Genomic DNA, 25,103 nt, shown 5'->3' with positions numbered 1-25,103 from the left:
GAAAACGGTATTCAGAAAAAGAAACTATGGAGTAATCCAGGACTGGGGCAGTCGGGACCAGAATAGCGACAGGATGAAGGCAGAGTAAACTGAAAAAAACATTTGAAATGTACAAGCTGTGACTCAGTCATGGAGGACAGGCCTAAAAGGGGAAGATGATAAGAGATCCGGAGAAGGGAGGTTTAGGGCCAAGAAGTAAACCCGGGATGTGCAAAGTCCGAAAGGAAGCATTTGTTGTTTTCACGGATCAAGCGGGAAAGGTGTCTCAGTGATGGGGATGGTGAATAATGGCAGACCGTATTTACCAGTGCTCATTCACAGGGAACTCGCCTATGCAAAGCACAGAATCTAAGATATATCATTCTTATCTTAGCCTCGGAATCAGAAGCTCACAGAAAGGGGCTACTATTGTTACATCCATTTTCTAGATGAAGACACTGAGGTGTATTGAGGCCAATCCAGGATCTTGAAGGAAGGGAGCCTAAATCTTAGGGCATGTCCCTCCCACTAAAACCACTTCACTACCCTCACGCATGCTCTCTAAGTGGTAGATTAATGTCTAAGTTCAAGGTTAGTAGTTTTCAAATTTCAAGTTACTCAGCCTATTTTCCCTGATGGCTAAGTTCAGGACACTTAGGGTTTGGGTAGTAAATTTAAAAATTATATGACCCTGGTCTAGTCCTGGGTGTCACCAGCTAACCTGGCACAGTCCAGAATAAGTGTCTGGGGAACTATTTCCTCATCCAAGAAATGAAAGAGCTATAAAACCAGCCCTAAGCCAGGCATGATAGCACATGCCTTTAACCCTGGCACTCTAAAGGAAGAGGCAGACGGATCAATGGGAGATTGTAGTTAGCCAGGTTTACATAGAGAGTTCCAGGCTAGCCAGGGTTACATAGTGAGGCTCTTAAGATCTTAACATCCCTTCTAATTTTCATATCCCATAATTCTACACCCCATAACAATCCTTCTAGAAACATTTACTTACCCTATAATTCCAAGTCTTATAATAGTCATTCAAGTAAAACCGACCTACAGAAGAAAAACACCTACTGCCTTATAAAGTATGTTAATTTTGGTCTTGTTTAAATTTGCATAGCCCACTCAAAATACCATTTTGTATCAAGAGAAGAACACAGGGATTTCTGCAGATTGGTGACCCATTCTGTTCTCAGCTCTGCCTAACTGGCCACTAGCTACGTATTCCCCAGTTACACCAGTACACAGTAGAGAGAGTCTCCTCAGAGGTGGGAAGCCTCCAATGAAGGTTTCTTACTACCACCATCTGTACTTTCTACCCTAACTGCCAAGTTTAGAGCCAATCTGCCAGCACTGTCTTTCCCAGACTGTTGCTAAAGCCCCTTTGAATTGCCTGTTCTCTGACCGGCAGTGCTTCTGAGGTAGGTAGTCCTGGTCCTAAACAGACCAACATACATCTAGATTGGATCCCTAGTCAAGCCTTCATGAGGAAGAAGGGTGTTATTTAGAACTCTGATCTGACTCTCATGGTTGATGCCTGTAATCTCTGCACTCGGGAAAGCTGAGGCAGGAGAAGAGTGAGTTGGAGGCAAACCAGACCTTGTCTCAAAAAATAAACAACAAAAGGGACTCTAGCTGGTTCTTGTGTCTATTTCTCCACTGGCTTCAAATGGAGGAATATTTAGCAGCCGCCCACCCCCAAATCTCAGCATCTTATACATCATCCCATTTCCCAGAGACCAGTTCTCTGATGTAGGGTTTTTCATTATTTTTTTATTTTTTTATTTTTGGCTTTTCGAGACAGGGTTTCTCTGTATAGCCCTGGCTGTCCTGGAACTCACTCTGTAGACCAGGCTGGCCTCGAACTTAGAAATCCGTCTGCCTCTGCCTCCTGAGTGCTGGGATTAAAGGCGTGCTCCACCACCACCTGGCTTCTTTATTTTTTTAATAGAGAAACTCTGCCCTCTATTAAACCTTGGCAGGAATTCTAAACAAGTAAAGGAGATAGAAGATCCACAGTGCTCGAAGGGGAGGGATGTGGGAGTAGTGCTAGAGCCCTTTCTGCTCTAGCTCTAAAGGTCATTTGTAATCCTTTTCCAAAATATTAGTGACCTTGCTTGACTTAAGATAATTCAAATGTTTAATAAACACAGTATTAACATCCCTATCCAAAGTCGTGCATAAAGGTATTTAGGACAGCTGCACCTAAATGTTCCTTACAAACTGTACGTAAATTGAGTATAAGCAGAAAAAAAAATAGATGACTGAAATTCTCTAGCATGGTTAGCTATTAAAAGGTAACAGCAGTGGATCTATTCAAAGAGCAAATAATAAAAAATAAAAATAAATCACTACATGTTACAGACTGTCACGATCCAGCCTCTCTTACACACCAGTCACTGTGATCTTTTTTCTTGAATAGCAGAGCTTCCAATGTCCCCAACTTAGTGCCGAGCCACTGCATGCCTCATTTGGGAGCACAGTTGCTCCTCAGCCTATCTTGACATTCTCCTGATAGCTGCACAGTCCAAGTCATCCCAGCTGAGGCTGGGCATGGCAACTGAATAACAAGGGCTGCTGTTGATGTCCGGGAGACAATACATGTTGCTTTCCCTCCTCAACACACATTTGGTTTTGCATGAAAGGAAATAAAAGCAGCCTGATAGTATTTGTTCTTTATAAGCCTATGCTAAAGGGCTAATCTCGACCTTGAGCTTTTTTTGTAGATAGTTACAAACTAGATGATTAACGGATTTGAACATTTTCCCAGATGTCCCAAGTTAAAGTCTAAATATAGTAGGGCCATCAATTCTCTTGTTGAAGGATAAACAGTTTTTCTTTTTTCCATCTGCTCTCCATAAGTTTAGGGAAAGTTTTCTCTGTAGCAACCCAGACCATTGAAATAAAGCAATTTCAACAGTATTTTTTTAACCAGTTTACTTTCTTCTTCAATTTGACATTGTTCATCTTTGTCATCAAGAACCGGGTCTATGTCAGTAAACAGATGAGCAAGATGGAATGATGGAACAAAAATATGCCCAGCTTTTCCAATCAACTCTGACTCTCCACAAGACAAATGACTTTTCTCTTGGTCCTTGTCCTTAGCCTTATGCCAAATATTTGTGCAACTTAAAGCTTTCAATGTCAAGAATTTCCTCCTTGTGATTAAAATGGATTCCAATTCAATTCTTCACCCATCCCTGTTCCCAATTTTGGGGGCTTGTTTGTTTTGTTTGTTTGTTTGGTGGTTTCAGTTATATTTTAAAAACTGACTTGTTCTATCTTGTGTGTGTGTGTGTGTGTGTGTGTGTGTGTGTGTGTGTGTGTGCCTGTGCCTGCTTGTGTATATGTGTATCGCATGCATACCTGGTGCCTGGGGAGTCCAGAAGAGGGCACCAGGTCCCCCAGAACTGTACTTACAGATGGTCACACCTAGTGCCTGGGGAGTCCAGAAGTGGGCACCGGGTCCCCAAGAACTGTACTTACAGATGGTCGTGAGCTGCCATGTAGGTACTGGGAACTGAACTCTAGTCCTTCTGCAAGAGCAACAAATGCTCTTAAATTGCTAAGCCATCTCTCCAGCCCCACCTTTAGCTTTTATTTCAGGTAGACTCTCCTTCTGTAGCCCAAACTGCCCTGGAATTCAATATATAGACTGTCTTGGTCCTAAACTCGTTGACAGTCCTCCTGCCTCAGCTTTCAAAGTGCTGAGTTTATGGACATGAGCCACCACACACAAGTCTGCTCTCCAATCTCTATAGTAATAGAACACTCTGACAGATGAAATCATTAAAATGTCCATTCAGATTATTTCTATCTAATTCAACTCTGAAAGAAGGTATTAGCATTAGGACGGACACATTGAGAATATGCCATAGCATTGCAGCAATGAAACGGTTGCCTTGTGTGCCCTCTCCTATTTCCCCCAACATGGAAAATTTTAACTTGGTTTCCTTTGTGAATATTTTCACTTTTTTTTCCTTATTTTATTTTATGGAGACATAGCCCTGGCTGGCTGGGAAACTGCTATGTAGAACAGCCTAAGCCCATGGAGAAGTATCCCTTGGCTTTGGCATTTGACTAAAGGTACTGCTACACCCTTGGGAGGCTCAAGGGATGCATTCTGTAAGTCTTTTGATCAGTAGAGCTCTTTCTTACAACACACTTAGTTGAGGAATACATGGTTTTTCCGATTCCCATTTCTCTGAGTTACTCCTTGAAGGCCCTTGCATCTTGAACTTGCTAAAATCTGCAAAATCCATTCTCATTCACTAAAGAATCTCTCTGCCTGTGGACACGGAATGCTACCATTCCATCCCTGTGCTTCAGGAGGTATAACTGAACAAGACTGTCTCCTACACTAAAACAAAACAAAACAAAACCCACTTTATTAAAAAGTGGTTCCCTTATATATTACTACAAAAGCTTACTTATCACTCTATGGCCTGTTGAATTGTTTTCCAAGGGACTGACAGAGACTCACAGGATTACATGTGTTAAGTGAACTGAGCAAAAAACAAACAGTCAGTGGAAACTATGGTAAGAGCAGAGGAAATTTGATCTTCAGCAGTGAGTGGATGGGCACATGTAGAAATGAACAGTTTAGAGACTTTCATCTTCTCTCTGAGTCTATCGCACTGCTACATATAATGGAACAAAACTTGGATATCTATGTTTTTTTTTTAAAGCTCTTTTGTTGGCAGGAAAATGGTTTGGTGGCTAAGAGCACTCATAGCTCTTCAAAAGAACCCAAATTTGGTTCTCAGCACCCAGCCACATCAGATGGTTCCCAACCACTTGTAATTGCAGCTTCAGGCACTCCTACAGCCTCCTTTGGCCTCAATGGGTGCATGCACATACATACACACATATACATAAATAACTAAACATATATTTTAAAAAGCTACCGTGCAGATTTTTCTTTTCAATATTAGCGTCTAAGATGAGATTTGTTTTTGTTTTTTTGTTTTTTGTTTTGGGGTTTGGGTTTTGGTTTGTTTTTGTTTTTTTGAGGAGTGTTACTATATAGCCAGGCTAGCTTCAAACTCACTAGCCTTATGCCTTAGCCTCTGACTGCTATGAATCCAAATGTTATCGAACCTAGGTACAGTGAGACATTTTTGTGGACAGATACACAAGATAAAAATTCACAGAAATGGCCTAGGGAAAACCACACTTGGCCCTTGGTCAGGGATGACGCTCAGCAATGCGAACAAGATGGTCATTTATGACTTTCTAATATCACACAGCATCTCTTCCCAGAGGACTAATTTTTTTTTTAAAAAATTATCTCAAAATAAGTTTTGAGTTGATTTGCACAAAATAAAAGTAACATTCATTCACTGTTGAAAATCCACGCATAAAAAGAAAGCTAGTCTGTTCGCTCAACCTTCAGCACCTGGATTCTGAAGTAATCATTGACAGACGACTTGGGAAAAGCAAGCGTTGTAGCAGCAAACAGGAGCACTATAAAGTGGGGTGGCACTTACCAACTTGAGTAAGCTATTTTCTGAAACTTCAAGTGATTTCTAAATCACATGGAATTCCACTCCTCAATTATTCCGCTTCCTGCCTTTCAGCCCTATAGCTTTCTCCTACTCCCTTCAGGAAGGAACCATGGAAATAATCCAGTCTGATCCTGTCGTTTACCAGATGAGGAAACTCACACCATAAAAGATTCCGGGGGTCATGGGTGTAATTAGTAGCAGACTCATGTTAAAACCCTAGGTCTCCCACCCTTGCAGCTCAGGCACATCATGCAGGAAGCCAAGGCAGTGGAAAGCTCATTTTGCAGACAGGATGGACTATGCCCAGTTTTTGAATCCACTTTTAACATATAGCTTAAAAGCATTACTTTGAAATGAGGTTCACACAGGACATAATGGCTCCTGCCTTTAATCCCAGCACTTGGGAGGCAAAGGCAGGTGGATATGTGTGAGTTCCAGGCTAGCTTGGTCTACAGAGCAAGTTCCACAACAGCTAGGGGCTACATGGAGAAACCTCTGTGTGTGTGTGTGTGTGAGAGAGAGAGAGAGACAGAGACAGAGAGAGACAGAGACAGAGACAGAGAGAGGCAGAGAGACAGAGAAAGAGAGAGGGAAAGAGAGAGACAGAGAGAGAAATAAAATTTACAGTGTTTATATACGTGTGGAAATTTTCATGGAAACGAGAGATCTGCTTTATACATCACTGACATTCTTCTCTAAGAAATGAAGCAGAAGGGAGTCCTTACTTTCCAATGCCATGGCTGAATTAAATGTTTGATATGAACCCAAGAATCCCACAGTCTATTGCCTAGCTATGTGGGCTCTCTTCCACTTCCACGGCGACAGAAATGCAGAGACTGGGCCTTTTCACTAAACAAATGTGCTTCTAGGCAACTTCAGGCCAATTTAAACCAAAGCGCTCTGCTCTGGTTCAGGCTAATAAACCTCTAAAGGTCATACTCCAGTTCCCTCCCCCATTCCCTGGAGCCTCTCGCCAGTATAACAACAGTTTAAAAGCACCTTCTGTCACATCATCCCCTCAAGTCACACCCTTAATGGGAACCTTTCAGTTCACTTCCTTCCTGATCCCTCCCCCACCCCAGTCCTTTAGCTGCCAGGCTGTGGATCTCTTAGGTCCTTTGTTAAGTGAGGTTCTAAGGGTTGTGGACAGTGTCGGAGAGTCACACCCAGCAGGTATAAGAGACAGGTCTGGCTGATGTTAGGCCACAAATGATGAAGTATACATTTATAAAGAGACACATGGAGCAGGTTCCAGAGAGCTCTAAAAACCCAGGGAAAGTTGGACTTGGCCTCCATAGGTATGGAGAGTCTTTGAAGGTTCATGGGGAGAACGATGTGAGGAAATGAAATTTTAAAGAGAATGAACGGTTGGTTTGAACGGATGGTAGGAACATGGGAGGTCCCTGGAAGACCAATTACAAGGTTGGTATAACGCTCAAAGCATCACAACATTGAGGGCAGCAAAAGTGAGTTGAAGCTAAGACTGTAGGAGGCCTGTTAAAGGGACGCCAGCTAGGCCTTAGAAAAAAGATGGAAAGAAAGAATCAAAGCTGCATCGTGGTTTGCTTTAAATCCTACGCGATTTGAAGCAACAGGAAGACTCAATCCATGGTCGCCGTAACTGTGCCATGATGAGCAGCTAGCCAGGGAGGATATTTTGCTTGCTTGCTTGTTTGTTTTTGGTTTTTGGGTTTGTTTTTTTGTTGTTGTTGTTTGTTTTTGTTTTTGTTTTTGTTTTTGTTTTTGTTTTTTTGAGACAGGGTTTCTCTGTGTAGCCCTGGCTGTCCTGGAATTCACTCTGTAGACCAGGCTGGCCTCGAACTCAGAAATCCGCCTGTCTCTGCCTCACGAGTGCTGGGATTAAAGGCGTGCGCCACCATGCCCGGTTTGTCCTAGCGCCCAGCTTTGTCCTAGCTTCTTAAGTTTTTTCCATTGATGAATGCATCCTGCTCTTTTCATAGTTTGACATATTCTGTCTGCATGGATGCTTCTCCCCTTTCTGTTTTTCACTCTGCTATCTCAAAGGACTATAAAATGTCCTCCCTGAAGTCGGGCGTGGTGGCGCACGCCTTTCATCCCAGCACTTGGGAGGCGGAGGCAGGCAGATTTCTGAGTTCGAGGCCAGCCTGGTCTACAAAGTGAGTTCCAGGACAGCCAGAGCTATACAGAGAAACCGTCTCAAAAAAAAAAAAAAAAAAGTTAGAAGAAGCTAGGACAAGGATGAGAAGACAGCAAAGCAGAGCCTTTTCTAAAGGAAGTAACGGGCCTCTGGAAGGAAGAGGTAGTTCATTTCAAACCTAGCTACTAAGGGCAAGGGGAAGAAACACTAGGAAACTCCTTGCAAAGAAACGTAAAACCTCAAGCAACTGGTATTTTTATTATTATTGTGCGTGTGTGTACTGGGTGTGTGGGCCCATGTGACTCAGTGCAGCTGCAGAGGGCAGAGGACAACTTGGTGAGTCCAGTTCTTTCCTCCCACTTTTGCATGGCTTTTGAGGATAATTCTCAGGTTGCCAGGCTTTGGAGGCCACTGCTGGTACCCAGTGACCCATCATTTCAGCCTTGCCCAGGGAGTCGCAAAGGAAAGAACCCCGAAGACTGTAGTAAGCCATATTTTCTCAATAGTACTATTCCTCAGCTGTACAGATGAAAGTGTCGAGTCTTTTCTTCAATAGCATTCAAGTCCCAAAGCTTGGCTTTTGGTACAAAATTTACTGGATGATTCAAGCCAAGGGGTGGACATAAGTAATTAAACAACTGCTTCTCAGCCTTCCTAATGCTGTGACCCTTTATTATAGTTCCTCATGTTGTGCTGACCGCAATCATCAAATTGTTTTCGTTGCTGCTTAATAACTGCAATGTTGCTTTTGTTAGGAACTGTAAACATTTTTGGACAAACAGTTTGCCAAAGAGGTCACAGCCCATGGCTTTCAAACTGCTGGGTTAGAGCATAGTGAGTCCTGATAAACTGTAGAACCAGGAGAATAGGATTTAAGATACAAAGCTCAGGTTTTTCTGTGGCCGTGTAGCACATTGCCACAAAAGTCTTCGTGCAATGTTTCTCCCATCAAGACCACTGAGGTCTTGATGGGAGAACATTGGACTTCAAAGAACTGGATGCCAGAATCCAGACCTTTGAAATCCATCTAAATTGCAGGTCATCCAAGTAAGAAAGAGAGAACTCTCTCACCACGGCTTGAGGAGAATGGGAACACTGGATGACATGTAGCCCTTACAAGCAACAGGAGAGACACAGATCCAGCCATACACAGTTTGGTGCATGTAGAACTTTAAAAATCCTGTTTTACTGGGCAGTGGTGGCGCATGCCTTTAATCCCAGCACTTGGGAGGCAGAGGCAGGTGGATTTCTGAGTTCGAGGCCAGCCTGGTCTACAGAGTGAGTTCCAGGACAGCCACGGCTCTACAGAGAAATCCTGTCTTGAAAAATCAAAAAAAAAAAATCCTATTTCTTTTTGTTTTGTTGTTTGGTTTTTCGAGACAGGGTTTCTCTGTATAGCTCTGGCTGTCCAGGAACTCACTCAGTAGACCAGGCTGGCCTTGAACTCAGAAATCTGCCTGCCTCTGCCTCCCAAGTGCTGGGATTAAAGGCGTGCACCTCCTGTTTCAATTACAGGTTGCAGACTAGAAGATACCAAATGGCTTCTGTGGAGAGCACAAAATCCTTTTCTTTTCCACAGAAGAAACAGTTATCAAGCGATTGGTAAGGCAAACAAATAGTCATTCTATTCATCCCTGAGTAACCAAGAACTACCCGGTTGCTTTTGCCAAACCTGGTACTGTTCTTACAGGTCTACTCAGCCTCCCCACTTGACAGAATATACTAGATATGTACTATCTCAAGTCCCGTCCCCTCAGCACCAGAATCGCTCTACACCTGGGCTAAACAGGGCTCCAGCCGTGAGATCTATCCAACATGGAAATGCAAAATGGTACTCACTTAGAAACAGCCAGCTTTAAAAAAAAAAAAAAAAAAAAACCTTTGCAGTACTAATTTTCCCTCGCTGGGTGATTGCTTTACTATGCACTATCATATTAGAAGACTCTGGAATAGAGGTAGCTTGCTATCGGCTGTGTTTCTTAACCTCTCTGGGCCCCAGATAAATGGCTCTGACTTATCTATTAAGTGGTGATAATAATACCTATGACATAGGCTGACTGGAGAGATAAACTAAATAAACACTTTATATTCACTGGCAAGCTGCCCTGTATATAAGCATTGCTCAATAATTGTCAGTTGCTATTATTAGAAAGCAAACATGCATTTTTTTTTTCAAGGAAGCAGATCTGAGTCAATTCATATGTGAAGCATATGGCATATGATAAGGTCTAGACAATACATTTGACCATAAAATAAGACTTAGGAGGACCCAAAATGTGGCTATTAAATGATCTATGTCTTTAAAATAAAGGGTTTGTTACAGTGCTGGGACTTCACATACTCTAAATAATTACTACTGAGCCACGCTCTAGCCACTCCCACATATTTTGCATGTTATTAACAGGCTTATCTGTGCTAGCATCTTTATAATTACACATTTATTCTTTAAATTGGAGCCTTTATAGTAATAATGCAATCAGATTGGCCTTAGAAACTCCACTAGGAAGTTGAATCCCCCAGAAATAAGAATCTTCGACGCTTTCCTGTCAGGTGGACAACCCCACCACCACCACGATGCATTCCTCTTTAAGGCTCTGATGACTTCCCATGATAAGACAGGGCTGTGCAAAGAGCATTAAAATAAACTTCCGTGAGAGCAATAATTCAAACTCCCTTTTGTTTCTTACGTTTGTACTATGTGAGCTGGAACTTTTCCTGCAGAAAGCGGTTCCTGGAGAATCTGGGACCAAGTAGCTAGGGGAATCTAAGGAAGGACAGAGTAAAGACTTTAATAACACTGAAAGCCTGAAACATTGAGTGCTACCAATGAACACATGCTGGAAATGGAATCCTGAACAATCACAGTTAGATTCGTTCACACGTATACTATATTATACTTAGCCCAGGGAAAAAAATTCTAACCCAACCAGTTGGATCGGCAACTGCATCCAAAAGCCTAAGCAAGCAAACTAGCTTTCAGTCCAGCCAAGAATAGGATGCTTTCATATTTTGCCCCAGAGTTGAGGGTTATCGAGCCATCATCTCTGAACTGTAAGATAACCTTTCATGTATAAATGAGGCCTTTATGATGCTGTTCATTTTAAACAGGACTCTGAGAGAAAAAGAGCCTCCTTCAGAAACAATTTCCAGGGTCTGAACCTCAGTAACTACCTTCAGAAAGAGGACAGAGAGACACTCACTGCTCACTGGAACTGCTGTGTGAGACATGCATGGAACTTTAGATTTCCAAGCAACCACATTTTAAAAACTATAAAAGCTAGGACTGGTAGCATGTGCCTGTGGTCCCAGTCTCTCAAGAGGCAGCTAGCTGTAAGAAAGTCACTTGATCTCAGGAATTCTAGGCCAGCCTGCTCAATATGGTAAGACCGCACACATACATACATACATATATATACACACACACACACAAACACACAAACAACTGGAATTGTATGCCATTTACTTAACATAATATAACCAACTATATTTTGCATTGTTCAGCGCACTTATAAACCATCCACTTTCAAAGTGCTCAGTGGCTATGACTGCTGTGCCAACAGTAGAAAAATATTGAATCTAGAACTACTGACAGGCCGGTGGGAAAAGGTGCTCGACCCCAGCTAGGTGACCTAAGTTTTATCCCTGGTTCTACATAGTGGAAGGAGAGAAGTCCTCTGACCTCTACACATGCACCAGAGTGACACATGAAGATGATCACACAAAGGAGGGTAAACATCTGAAAGACATGCCAACCACCTCTACCCCCTCAGTCCCTTGCTGTCTCTGCCGGAGCCTTTTCCAAATCCTCACACAGCACAGACAGGGAGTTCTGAGGAAGAAAACGGTGGCTTGAGAGGATGTGTTTTTAATAAATTAGACTGGAAACGCAAATCCATTTACCAACAGAGAATAAACACAGCAGTTCTGTGGCAGAGTGACCTCTATGGGTTAAAACGGCTTGCCTGGGAAGGAAGCCCTGGAAAGTCGATCACTACTTGCAACCCTGTATTCATGAGATAAGTATCCCAGGCTTCCAACGCGTATCCATGCTGTTGGACTAGAGGGAAGGGAACAGGAGACTCTCTCGATTAAGGATCCAAATTAAAGGAGTTAAATTTTTCTTTATTCAGACCCCACCCCCACCCATACAATCTGGCCCTTCCCTAGAAAGCGCATTTCACCCCAAGACATAGAACAGCTGCCTTGTTTGGTCACTGTGAAACTAAGAACCCTGTGTTCTCAGCAGCTCATTTTCTCTTCCAGAAGCAAAGGCAAACTGAAAAGGAAAATATTTGCCTTCTCCTTCCCTGCACCTGGCCTTCTACATCCCCAGTCCCAGTGCCAGGATGAAACACTTTCAAGTAGCTAGCACTAATTAAAGAGAAGACAACTTCCACTAAACCTTCTGCGTTACCCCACCTCCACACTTCCTCTCCACCCTGGCCCACTTTGACGAATGCTGTAAAATCATAACCAAACAGGCACGGACGACAAACCCTACCCCCACATCTCTCCAAATCCACTTCAGACACCTCCATTAAAGAAATACACAAACTGTAGCTTGTCAGTTTCAAAAGTCTCCTGTGTTCTGTCTGAACTACTCCCAATTGTAATGAAATAACCTGCATTCTCAGAGTCTTGTTAGACTCCTTCCCGTTTTCCCCCTGAGCTGGGTGTTTCCTGGTATTACCCTAGGTCTCTATAACAAAGCTTAGTGCGCAGACATTGCTCAATAAATATAAATGTCTGCCTAGACTGCAGAGATAGGGAGGCACCGTCAGACCACCCTGGGGAATCACCATTTTGATCATATCACAGCAATAATAAAAGTTGCATTTCCCTGCAAGAAAGAGGGATGACAAACAGATAAAGGAAAATTAGAATGGTTAATGGTGATTACTATCTGGAGCAAAAAATCTTGAAAATGGGGATGCTGGTAGGGATGGGGGTAGCTTTTGCATGTACACATGGCCAGAAATATTTTTTCCTGTTGAACACCTAGTAAGGTCTAGGCACTCTCTAGTACTAGAGGTAAAAACATCCTTCCTTATGTTCAGATGCTCATATTAGGGAGGTCAAGATGAGTACTATTACATTTAACATGCTAGGAGCTGTGGGTTTATCTCAGGAGTAAAACTGCCTAGCATCTATGAGGCTGTGGATTCAGTATCCCAGAAGAATATCAACACACATACAGTAATAAACTGCTAAATGCAGAGGCTGTGGCAGTGGGGGGCAGGGGAGGCTGGGTGGAGAAAGGGTTAAGGGAACTTGCTACACTCCTTGGAGTGGAAGTGGGGAAGAGGAGCCTGATCACTTCAGAGAATGTACAAGAAAGGGTTGAAGCTGAATGGGTGTGGCAGCATATAGACCTTTAATTCTAGCATGCAGAAGCCTGAGGCAGGAGGCTAGAGAGAAAAACAAATCCCAGCATGGTGGTACAAGTCTGTGATCTCAGCACTCTGGAGGCTGAGGCTGGAGGACTGCTGTGAATTCAAAGTCAGTCTGGGCTACAGAGTAATACATCGGATCAAACAAAACAAAATGAGTTGAAGTACGTCCAAGCTACAGAGAACAATGTATATACAGTGACACAGAAGTTAGAGGTATAACCACTTTGGAAAGAAGGGCTTAATTTCTCTTGCTGATTGGAGCCTGGGTTCATGTGAGAAGAAAATAGACAGACATTGTTGGAAAGGTAACACACATCCAGATAAATGCATGACTAGTGTTTAGGCCAAGGTGTTTGGACTTTATTCTGACATCTGATGGAAAATCCTGAAGGATTTTTCCTTTTTTTTTTTTAATTTCTCTTTATTTACTTTTTGTGGAGATACTATCTCACTCTGCAGCCCAGGATCTTTGAATTCACTATGTAGCACAGGATAGTTGAATTCATAGCAATCCTCCTGCCTCAAACTTCCAAGTACTAGAATCCCATGAGGAAACCATCATTCAGGGCTTGGTTTTGTTTTGGAGACAAAATATCAATATGCAAAGCCAGGATGGGATTACAAGCATGAGCCACCATGCCCGGTGCCTGTAGGATTTTCACAACGAAATGACTGTTTCACTTTATTTAAAGATTAACGAACAGGGAAAAATGACTAGAGGACAAGACTAGCTGAATGTCAGCCACACCAGTGGCTCTGGTGACAAGTGGCAAACGTTGACATTTAAAGAATGGCTAGATATACGTAAGAGAGGTCTAGGATAGAAGGTAGATCTCTACAATTTCATCAGTGCTCTCCTTGTATCTTCTTGCTGATCCCTAATCTCAACATTGTACTCAGACCATTATACCTTGGCCAGAGATATAGCCTTCTAGAGTTAAGTCTCCATCCCATCCCCTTTTCTTTTGATAATTTACAATGACTATTGTCAGATGCTTCAAATAGCTAGGGAGGAGGGGGAAGTGTGAAAGAAAGCCAAAATCAAGCCAGGCATAATCTCAGCACTTGGGAGGTAGAGGCAGCATGAACTCTGTGAGTTCAAAGCCAGCCTGATCTACAGAAAGTTTCAGGATAACCAGAGCATTTCTATGGATTCTTAACCACAATGGAGGACTCCATTAAAAGCTGCTCCTTGCCGGGCAGTGGTGGCACACTCTTTTAATTCCAGCACTTGAGAGGCAGAGGCAGGAGGATTTCTGAGTTTGAGGCCAGCCTGGTCTACAGAGTGAGCTCCAGGACAGCCAGGGCTACACAGAGAAACCCTACCTCGGAAAAAGAAAAACAAAACAAAACAAAAAAAAGTTGCTCCCTTAGCCAGGCAGTGGTGGTGCACACCTTAATCCCAGCACTCAGGAGGCAGAAGCAGGTGGGTCTCTTTGAGTTCCAGGATAGCCAGGGCTACACAGAAAACCCCTGTCTGGAAAACAACAACAAATGTTCTTTTAATACTTTAGTCAAAATTCTAATAGATGTCTATTACATGTATCAGTTTTTAAAATACTGAGTTTACTTCCTCAGTTGGTAAGCCAGAATTCTTTCTCTTTCTGGCTCATGTTGGTAAAGGCATGCAGACACTAGTAATCAAAAGTAGCCGCACAATGTTGAAAAGTAACATCCAAGAGAGATGCTCACTTTTTCAAACGGTTTATGTTTTCAAATTACTAGCTTAGAGAGTTTCTTTGAAACATTATCTCTTATTTATAACACTTCTGACCACTATTTATTCACGTTTCAACTATTTCTTGAAAGATGTTTCTGTTATTTTTTGAAAAACCTCCTTTAAATAAAAATAATTTTAATAAAGTGGTTTCAACTATAAAATCATTTTTAATACTTATACTAGGAGAGAACCCAGGCTAGTGGCTTACTTTCTTCTGACAAGCCTGCCCCTCCCAGTCACAGAATAGAAGGAAATTATGATTCATAACAAAACAAAACATACAAGACAGCAGAATCTCAGCCAAGACTATTGAGAACTATAATTATTGCCACAAAGCTCTCACACAACATTTTAAAAGCCCTGTACTGCATTCATCTTCTAAGGACACACTGTATATAGTATATACTGCACTGTATAGTATATATAGTATATTATACAATACTAAACCGGAGTATCTAGCTATGGTCACTGAAAGTGCAGTGCATACAGAGAGCATTAATACTGTAACTCCATGGATGAAACATATTTATGAAGCAACATGAACAGAGATTTAACACACAATGTTTGCATTTCATATGTGGTCCCCAAATGAAACTTAATTGCATCAACACACATGGCACAGCATGGAACAGGTATGACTAATATTAAAAGAGTAGACAACTATATGCAAAGAAGTATGCAGTAGAGAGTCACTAAGTCTTTGGTGAAATACTATATTTACATACTCAACCACATACATTAGTGAAAAATTCCTGCTGCAGTAACTTCGCACAAGATTTCTTGTCAAAGCTTGTAAGTGGATATACTGGGAAGAGCTGCATGCCTGTTAAAAAGAAATCTCCTAAGCAAATGCACAACTCATGCTTATTACAGCTGGAACAGAAGAGGACCTACTAGCAAAATAAAATTCATTTGGAAGCATTTGGAGTTGGATATACTCCAGATCTGAGAAGTAAAATGTTGCAATGTTTCTGCAGCCTCAGAGAAAGTGAAAATGACACTTTATTTATTCTGCAGAACAATTTGCTACCAATAAAATACTAGGAAACCATCACTTGGGCCCCTAAGAGAGAATAAAGTTTTAAGTAGAAACTAAGATGCCAGCTGACAGTCAAAGAAAGACCTATTTTGATAGCATGTGTGACCGAAAACAGTCCTATAGGACTCCCAGCTACTAGAACGTGAAAATCTATCCTGAATTTTAAGAAATCTATCACAAGATGCTCTAAAATTCCAGCACTTCTAAGCAAGCTACAACCTAAAAAGCAAATGAACGAGGTTATCACAGGCAGAGGAGAAGGTTGGGCGAGGTAGAAAGGTAAAGTCCAAAATGGAAATTCAGAAAACTCTTACCTAAATATGGTCTACCAATAGTAATGTTTGGAAAGCACAAAAATATTACTAGATACTTAATCTTTCCTTTTACGTAGGTAAAATGAAGAACTAAGACTAAGTGATTAATAATTAAACATAGAGATTTGTTTAATTTTTTTAATTTGTTTAATTGCTAGAGAGATGGCTCAGTGGTTAAGAACACCCAGCTGCTCTTCAAGAGGACCTGGGTTCAATTCCCAGCAACTACATGGCAGCTCACACCTGTCTGTAATTCCAGTTCCAAGGAATCTGGCACCCTCACACAGATATGCAGGCAGGCAAAACACCAACAAACATAAAATTAAAAAAAATAACAATTAAACATAGTACACAACGTATCTTCACACACTTTAAAGAAGAAAGTGTGTGAAAGACATCAGTGGTGGAATACTTCTTGTAGGATGCAACATAGCGGGAGAAAAAGAACTACAATAAAATTTCCACTAAATATAATACTGAACATTTTCTTCTCTTCCAAACAAATATCGAAAGCTTCATAAACATGTGGCTAAAATACCCAGCCATTCAAGCATGCATGGCCACTCAGGGTAATTCACTGAATAAAAGAAGTGGGGGAAACTGAATCTAAATAAGCACACTGGCTGGGCTGTAGCTCAGGAGCAGAACAGTTGCTTAGCATGCAGAAAAGCCGGAGTTGTATCTCTAGCACTGAAAAGAAATAGTATGAGCCATGGATTCCCAGTGCTAGGATTAAAGATGTAATAATGACTGTAATGACTTTTAAAATGGGGCAAAACCTCTTCCTGCCAAAGGAAAGGAGTGTGTTAATATTGTCATGGATTCTTTTCCTTTCCTTTCCTTTCCTTTCCTTTCCTTTCCTTTCCTTTCCTTTCCTTTCCTTTCCTTTCCCTTCCTTTTCTTTTTTCTTTTCTTTTCTTTTCTTTTCTTTTCTTTTTTCTTTTCTCTTCTCTTTCTTTCTTTCTTTCTTTCTTTCTTTCTTTCTTTCTTTCTTTCTTTCTTTCTTTCTTTCTTTCTTTCTTTCTTTCTTTTGAGAAAGTGTCTCACTATAGAACCCTGGCTGGCCCAGAACTTGCTGAGTAGACTAAGCTGGCCTCAGACTTATAAAGGTCCACCTCTCTCACTGCCTCCTGTATACTAGAGATTAAAGGCATGTAATACCAGGACAGACTGTCACATAATTCCTATAACTCAAAAAACTATTTTAGGAACTACCATCAGTCCTTGCAAAATGCTGTCCCTTGAAAGAAAACGATAGGTAGGAACTGATTTTGGAGCTTATCCCTCCACGGCTTTAAATTCCTGAGTATGTCTTCAAATAGGCACACTACAAAAGGTAGGCTCTTACTGTTATCATTAGTAGTCAAGAGGTGCAAACAATCAGCCTCTGGATCTTATTTTATTTTTCTATGCTAAGGATAGAATATTTGCAAAGCTTCATATCTGTAAGTGCTCCATTACTGAAATTTACATCTCCAGCTCTAGGGTCTCAATATGTTAGCCCAGGCTAGCCTGGAAAACTGGCATTTCTAAAACCATAAGATATTTACAAGAATAATACGATTTTTTGGTAGATAAATAAAAAATTGAAAACAAACGAGCTGAAACCAGAATAGTATTAGGAAAATCCTGCAATTTAAACTTTTAATCAAAGCAGAGAGTTAACAAATCAGTATCTTCGCTTTCATTATGTCTGAAAGAACATTCTGGCCAACTTACTTTGAGAGGTAACAACTCACTAAACCAGGGCTTACAACATCCAGACTGAACCTCCTGTTAATTTACTGAGATGAGTTAGACCGGGAGTGGGGTGAGGGGGGGACGGATGGATGACGTATCAATGAAAGACATCAAGGATAATGGTAACAACCTTCTAATATTTCAACATGCAAGCACAATCCTGATGCAGGATGATTTAACAGTTTGAGTTCCTCTTATCAAGCCACTGCAGGCGAACCAGTTCTTTATCTGTTCACCATGGGAACACAAATAACTACCCCACCGAGACTAAGGGTCAGACCCTGAGAATCAAATCATTGACTTGGTCTAGTGCATCTGCCCAGTCCAAACGCCCCCTGGCAAATCCCTAAGCAGCTAAGTGCAAACCTAATTTAGGATGCAAATAGGTAGGCCTGCTCCCTAAAACACTCTGGCCCCTGTTAAACCAGTTCCCTAAGAAGATTTGCCTGGGCACCCCCTCCCAACCCCCCCACCCCCCGCGCGCGCCCTCTCCCCTCCCCTCCCCCAAACACTCTGTGGTTGCTTCGCAGGAATTTCCAATGAAACAGCAACTGTCGCTAAGGTAACTGAGAGCTGGGCTCAACCTGACTGAGCGTGCAGGGTCTGGGAGCTGCATAGGCTAAGCAGTTCCGAGCTGGTGGTGGCACGGGAGGGGCGGGGGCCAGGGCCTCGAATGCAAAGGAGCTGCTCTGAGAGGCCAGCGCTAGTGCAGCCTGGCATTTGGCAGGAAGAGGAGGGGAAGATGCGGTGAAGGAGAAGCGGACCAGAGCAGGAGGAGGGAGAGGAAGCCCAGGCGGGGCGGGCCGAGGGATGGAAGGAGGGACCAGAGGAGGAGCCCGGGCGGCAGCAAAGCCCGCGCGGGGCTAGGAGAACATCGGGGCGGAGTCCCAGGCGAAGGGGCCGCAGCCTCACCAAGGGCCTTGAGCCCTCCTTCCTCGGCCTCCTCCCCTCCCTCCTTTCCATCTCAGCAGCGCCCTCACCCTGCCTCTGGCTGCCTCATACAAAAGCAAAATGTCCGCCATCTTCGGAGACGATTGCTGCAGCCGTGCTAGGAACTCGGCCCTCCAGTGCCTTCTCTACACCGGCTGCTCATCTCCGGGCCCCTCTCTGTGACCCCCGACCGCCGCCACCCGCCCTGCTCCTCCTGCCCTTCGGCGCCCCTCACTGCAGCCCGTCCTGCAGGGCGACGCAGGATCGCCACGGGTGGAGGCAAAAGGGATCAGCAGCCCCAGGCTAGTGGACGCGCACGCTCTTCCCGCCCACCGCTCCCCCGCTGGCCTGTTTACCTTGATGCAGTAGGGAGGCTCATCGTAGGTGACCAGCATGTACCTGTCTCCGCGGCTGGCTGGGTCCCGGGCGCGCAGCTGCGGGGCGAGGGATGACGGAGGGGTCGCGTAGGAAACGAGGGGAAGCGATACAAACGTTACAGAAGCACCTCAATCCAACCCACCCATCCCACAGAAGCGACCCCTTCATCTCCTTTCCCCTCCTTTTACCTTCAAAAATAACTCCACAGCGCCTTTAGCAATGTCCAAATAGGAGGTGCCCAGGTCAGTGCGCTGGTTCATGGAGGCGGACGTATCTATGAGGAACAGCAGGATGGGCATCTTCCACTACACCACTGGTTCTGGTCCCCACTCTCCCGATCCCTTTTCCCTCAATGCCACGTATGGCTACCCAAATCCTGAACTCTCGCAGAGCCAGGGAGCAAGAGGAAAAGTGGGAAACGGGATGGGATAGATGGGACCGCTCCTGGCCTCTTTCTGCAGCCCCAACTCCTCTCCCTCCAAGGGAACTTGAAAGTGTGAGTGTGTCGGTCTCCGGGCCGTCTCTCTTCCCCTCTTCTGCCACCACTACTGCCCGCCGCCGCTGCTGCTGCCAGGACTACTCCCTAAGCATCCGTCCACGCTCACTAGAGCGCTCGCCCCAGACTGAGAGCCCTCTCTGTTCACTGACACAACTTCTGTCTGCTCACCTACCATCAGCACCATGTGACTAGAACACACGCCATTGGCTGCCAATTATGTTTAATTTACATATTCATTAGATGACTGGGTAAAGGGAGGGACTTGGGCCAAGCTTGAGGGTTGTAGTTTGGAACCCATGCTGGAGGTAAGGGGCGGGGGAGTAAAGAACCTTCTTCAAGCTCAGATTCTCCTTTAAAGGATTTAGAAGCCTTTAGGGTAATTTGTTTGGTCGTTTGGATGGATTTTCTTTCGTGCTTCAAAGATGGTAATTCGAAAGGAAAAGAGAATTGGGCAACAGTTGCATAGAAACAGATGTTTAGGCAGGCTTCACACAAAACATAACTACAATCAATCAATCCTGCCAGTGGCTAAGACCAAAACATTTCAGTAGCAGCAAACTTCTTTCCTGGCCAGACTTGCTCAAATTCCTTTAGATTAGTCCCTCTTCCTGATCAGTGTTTACATGGCGTTTTCTTGGTTGGTTCAGCAAGTAGCTTCTTAAAAAGGAAGCTGCCGCGGAAACGTTACCCTAAGCTGTCCTTTTGTAAGGACAGGCTCTCTCGGGCTTTGAAACATTGACCAGCCTGTGATACTTAAACCCCTGTGGAGACTTGTGCGGCCTTTATCCATGGCTGATATCCTGCTTCAACTCAGGTTCATTGAATGTCCACAAAAGTGCTAGGCACCTGGAGTAGGCGTTCAATCACTGAAATATGTAGGGTCGATGGTACTGAAATTTAATTTTCAGTAGAGGGAAGTTGCCAATGCTGGCTCCATGTAAGTACTTGGTAATTGGTCAGCTATACTTGGCTTTCCACTGCATATGACTCAATTTTTAAACTTGTATCTCAGGCTGGTCCTGAACTCCTCAGCATATCCTACAAGCGTGTGCTACGCCAACTGCTATGACATTATTTTTAATATAGACTATGAGGTAGTATTGCAGCATAGGAGTACGATGTTTGCCCAGCTCCTGTGAGGCGCTGAGTTCGAGTCTCCTACAACACTGATGATGGCGATAATGATGATAATGATACAGAGTATTTCTAGCAATGTGCTGTATACAAGTTGGACTCTTGGGCTTCAATGAGTATACAATTTTAATACAATGTGAAGATCACATATATATCTGCAAATGTTTTCTATATTGTTTGTAGATATCCTGTATATATGTTCTACGTGATTGATATATATTATGTTTTCTCAGAAATAAGACCAAAAATGGTGATGCAAGTAAAAACAGCGAGGCAGCACTCGCCTGTGGTCTAGAAGTTCAGAAGATTTCATGGGCAAAGAACAAGGTGTAAAAGAGGGAATCTGGCTTAGGAGGAATGGTGTGAACAGGAGTCCGCCAGAGACCACTCTATGTGTGATGAAGGCCAGATTACTGAAATATATAGAATGACTTGGGAATTAAAGATGGAAAGACATCAAAAGTCCCTGTTTCCGTTTTAAATATTAGTGGTGAAGGGGCTAGGAGCATTGCTCTTTGGATAGGAGTACTCACTGCTCTTGCAGAAGACACTGAGTCTGGTTCCTAGCACTTACTTAGAAGGAGTCAAACTTTCTGGAAATCCAGGTCCAGGGGATCGAATGCCTTCTGGCCTCTGTGGGTACTATGAACAAACCCACAGATAGACACACAAATGCATATAATTCAAAATAAAAATAAATCATTAAATATTACTGAAGAAAGATCGTATCTACATGGGCTAAATAAAAGTTTATGACCAATGGGTACCTGTATGGTAGTTTTTTGTGTTGCTTTGTAGCAAATTATCACAAATTCAGCAGCTTAGCACGTACTTAAATGTTATCTCATGCTCTGATTAGCTGGATTCCCTGCTGCATCTCACAAAGCTGTGGTCGGGGAATTGGCCAGGCCACATTTTTCATCTGGGAGCTCAACTGGGAAAGAATCAGCTCGGTAAAGCTCAGGAAGGCTGCTGGCAGAATTCATCTCATTGTGACTGTATGTGAAAAGGCTGAGGGCCACCCACAAATCTGTTTGCTGCTAATGTTCCCTGCCACACAAGCCTCTCCATCACCTGTTCATAATGCAGCTGTTTCTTTAGGGCCAGCAAGGAAAGCTCTCTCTCCAATCTGCTGACACAGAGCCTTATATAATGTAACATAATCACGACAGTGACATCCATTACCTTTGTAATATTCTATTGACTAGAAGCAAGTCAGAGGTCCCAACCATACTTAAGGGAGAGGGATTATACAGCACGGGTATAGAACCCTAGGGCCCAAATGAGAATTCTGTACAACTTTAGGGGCTTGTGGGGGAGGAGCATTACCTAGAAACCAGTTTTGCCTAATTTATAATTTTCATTAAAGTCTGTTGTTGTTGTTATGACACTCTTATCTAGCCAAATAACTGCATTGGACTGGTTTAGTATCTTTTGTTTGAACAGTACTGCCCAGGAGGACTTCATGTTCTGTTATCACGTTCTTTATTTATTTGGATATAAGACTGTTGAGCCATAATGGTCACTAGCTCACAAATGATATTTTAAGATGACTTTAAAAAAATCTTCTTTAGGGTCTGGAGAGATAACTCGGTGGTGAGAATTTCCGCTGCTCTTGCAGCGGACCTGAGCTCAGTCTCAAGCCCTCATCTCAGGCTTATAACCACCTGTAACTCTAGCTCCGGGGGGATCTGGTGTCTCATGAACCCACATGCAGAAATACACACATAAAAACAATCCAGGGTGTGTGTGTGGGGGGGGGAGTCTTGCAAGATCTCTGATACTTTTCTCCCAACTTTGCTTACACCTTACTTTTACAATCAGGAAAGAATCTCTCTTTCAAATAATACATGCTGAGTCTTACAAAAAACAGCCCCGAAGGTGACTTGCCAGCGTTAACAAAGCACAAATAGCTTCAGCTGCACAATTCTCTAAAGTTGAGGACACGCAGGTCCCACAAGGTAAGATTTCCCCCCTGGTAGGCAAACGCCTTATAATAGATCCATTTTCCTCCAAACAAGACATGTTATTTATTCTTTTTGGTGTACGTTCAAGTGTAACCTCAGTGATATAAACTTAAAATCTGAAAAATGTCCACATCTCATTATAAAATGCAAAACTGACGATATAAAAAAAAAGTCGCAACTTAGAAGATTTATATACTTACTCAGATAAAGCCAAAAACCCCAACTGGCTTTCTCCATATGAGCTCTAATACGGTACACTGTACAAACCCCTGTGCCATACATCAACACTAAAACCCTTTCTGTGCCTCTCTCAGCTACAGACCATCTACTCCTGTGTTGAAGTTTTAAGTGGCTTGGATTGACTTGTCCTTCCTACTAGAGTGTAAGAACTTTGTGAAAGCACTCAAAGTCTATGACTGATGCCTGGTGCAAATTACTTGCTTAATAAATGTCTGTTAAAAGGAAATTATCAAGTTCATCATGGTTTCCATTCTTTCCTTATCTTCTCAAGTGCTTGGGCATTGTGTCGAATATCATTTCCCAAGGCTATCCAGCCCAGTATCATTGTCCCCTCCCCACCATCCTCCACTTGAGGATAGTAGGTTCTTTTCTCTGTCCCTGTAGATCCAGGACCTTCTGGATCTGGGCCCCGGTATTCCTCTCCAGACCAATTGGCAGCCTTCTTTACGTTGCTTACAAAGTTGTTATTTTGAGGGATCTATAGCACAGTGCTTGTCTCCTTCACTCAAATCTTTCCTACTATTCCTCAGTCTTAGTTTGTTTTCATTGCTGTACCTCTGGCAAGTAAGTGGATCTTTTTCATTGTGTCTCTGTGACCTGAATTGTCCATCCAGTCTTTCCTGTCTTCTCCTGGTCTTTGAACTTGTGAGCTCTTGAAAATCATTTCCTCTTTGCTCATATCTCCATCCATTATCTACTTTTTATTCACTTATGGGCCCTAAAGTATTTTAATTCCCCCATCATACTTTCTCATTCCAGATCTTCCTAGCTCAGGTCTGTGCTACCAGAGACTTCCTAGGTAGGAATTCTTACCTAATACTGCTCTTCTGGCCATCCTTTCCTCTACCCAAGTGCTGGCAGGCCTTGTGTCACTCTTACATTTTATATGCTTGGCCTTAGTGTGTTTGCTGCTATATAGATGTGATACTTTGTTTCAGAGAAGGCCTATTTCACTTCTCACTTTCTAAGGATTCCACCCCCTTACCCTTAGCTACTATGCGCAACCTAATTGTTACATTTTTTTTGTTTGTTTGTTTTGTACTTTGAGACAGGGTTTCTCTGTGTAGCTCTGCTGCCCTGGAATTTGCTCTGTAGACCAGGCTGGCCTCGAACTCACAGAGATACATCTGTCTCTGCCTTCAGAGTGCTGGGACTAAGGTGTATGCTACCACTGCCCAGCAAATCATCACATCTTGAGAAGATCTGACTTGGAATTTCCCCAATCTACTTTCCGTGGCTCAGAGACTAATAAAGTCTCCCTGCATGTTTCCCCAAACTCTTGCCTTCCTAAAACCCACACAGTCTGTTTTCTATCTCCAGAAATCTATGGAAACTGCTTAGATGTCCTCGGTGGCCTATTTCTGGACAAGTCTGATACTCTGGCCTGCATCTTCCACTGGTAGCATAACTATTTGGCATTTGCCTTCCTGAGCTCCCGACCCTATCCACCTGCCTCATGGACATATTTTTGGATGTACTCAGGACTAAACATAATAGTAAATGCTAAGATAGTACTATATTATTGAGATACATCTTGGTCCACCACCTTCCATTTCTTCTAGAGTCATCCTATGCTATGGACTAAAATTTTGTTTTCAATATGACTGACATGGAAACATAATCTGCCTCACTTAGTCTGCTGTTAAGTCTTAGAAATTTTAAATAAAAGAGAAAAAATTGCTAAGTGAATAAAGATTGTAGAAATAACAACAGACTTTTGAGGGTAAGTGGGAAAAGAAGACCAGGAGGCACTGGGATCAGTCACCAGTACTGGAAAAAATGATAAAAAGTTAATGCTATGTAAATACTCAATAATAACAAGAATAGAAATAGCCTGTGTCCTTACAAAGCTTATATTCCAGTGGAGGAATAAATAAAAGAGGAAAAGAAGTGTTATCATAAGTACTGTGAGAGAAGAAATACAGAATGTTCTGGAAGCATTGAGGAGGAGCCTATACTGTAGAAGTGGAAGTGGGAACAGGGGTTTCCTGAAGGATCCGACTTTGAAGCTTTCAATGGCATGAACACAGAATGTGAACGAAGATAGCTGGAGATGGAGGAACAGGGCAGAGGAGGGCAGGGTAGTACAGTGGCTATCCCTGGTTGTCAACTTGACTATATCTGGAATGAACTACAGTGCAGAA

The 25,103-nt window shown here is 42.9% G+C and overlaps 1 protein-coding gene across 3 annotated transcripts in view; it reads right to left on the bottom strand.

The window, feature by feature from the left end:
- The window catches only part of LOC110286599 (integrator complex subunit 6-like), a 53,546-nt gene extending 33,761 nt beyond the window's left edge, over positions 1 to 19,785 (bottom strand). For 2 of the 3 annotated variants that reach the window (XM_021153058.2, XM_029473375.1), the window contains exons 1-2: positions 19,308 to 19,771; positions 19,098 to 19,175 (exon numbers count right to left, since the gene is read on the bottom strand). In XM_021153058.2, the coding sequence (XP_021008717.1) occupies positions 19,098 to 19,175; positions 19,308 to 19,418 (189 nt within the window). In that variant the 5' untranslated portion in view covers positions 19,419 to 19,771. Of the gene's footprint in view, positions 1 to 19,097; positions 19,176 to 19,307 lie in introns of all 3 variants that reach the window. The other variant, XM_021153059.1, reaches the window with a different exon arrangement.
- Positions 19,786 to 25,103: the final 5,318 nt, after the last annotated feature.

The sequence above is a fragment of the Mus caroli genome, chromosome X, assembly GCF_900094665.2.
Source record: "Mus caroli chromosome X, CAROLI_EIJ_v1.1, whole genome shotgun sequence".
In the NCBI taxonomy this organism is placed as follows: domain Eukaryota; kingdom Metazoa; phylum Chordata; class Mammalia; order Rodentia; family Muridae; genus Mus; species Mus caroli.
The sequence above is the reverse complement of the archived record's forward strand: the minus strand, read 5'-3'. Positions and strand labels throughout refer to the sequence as shown.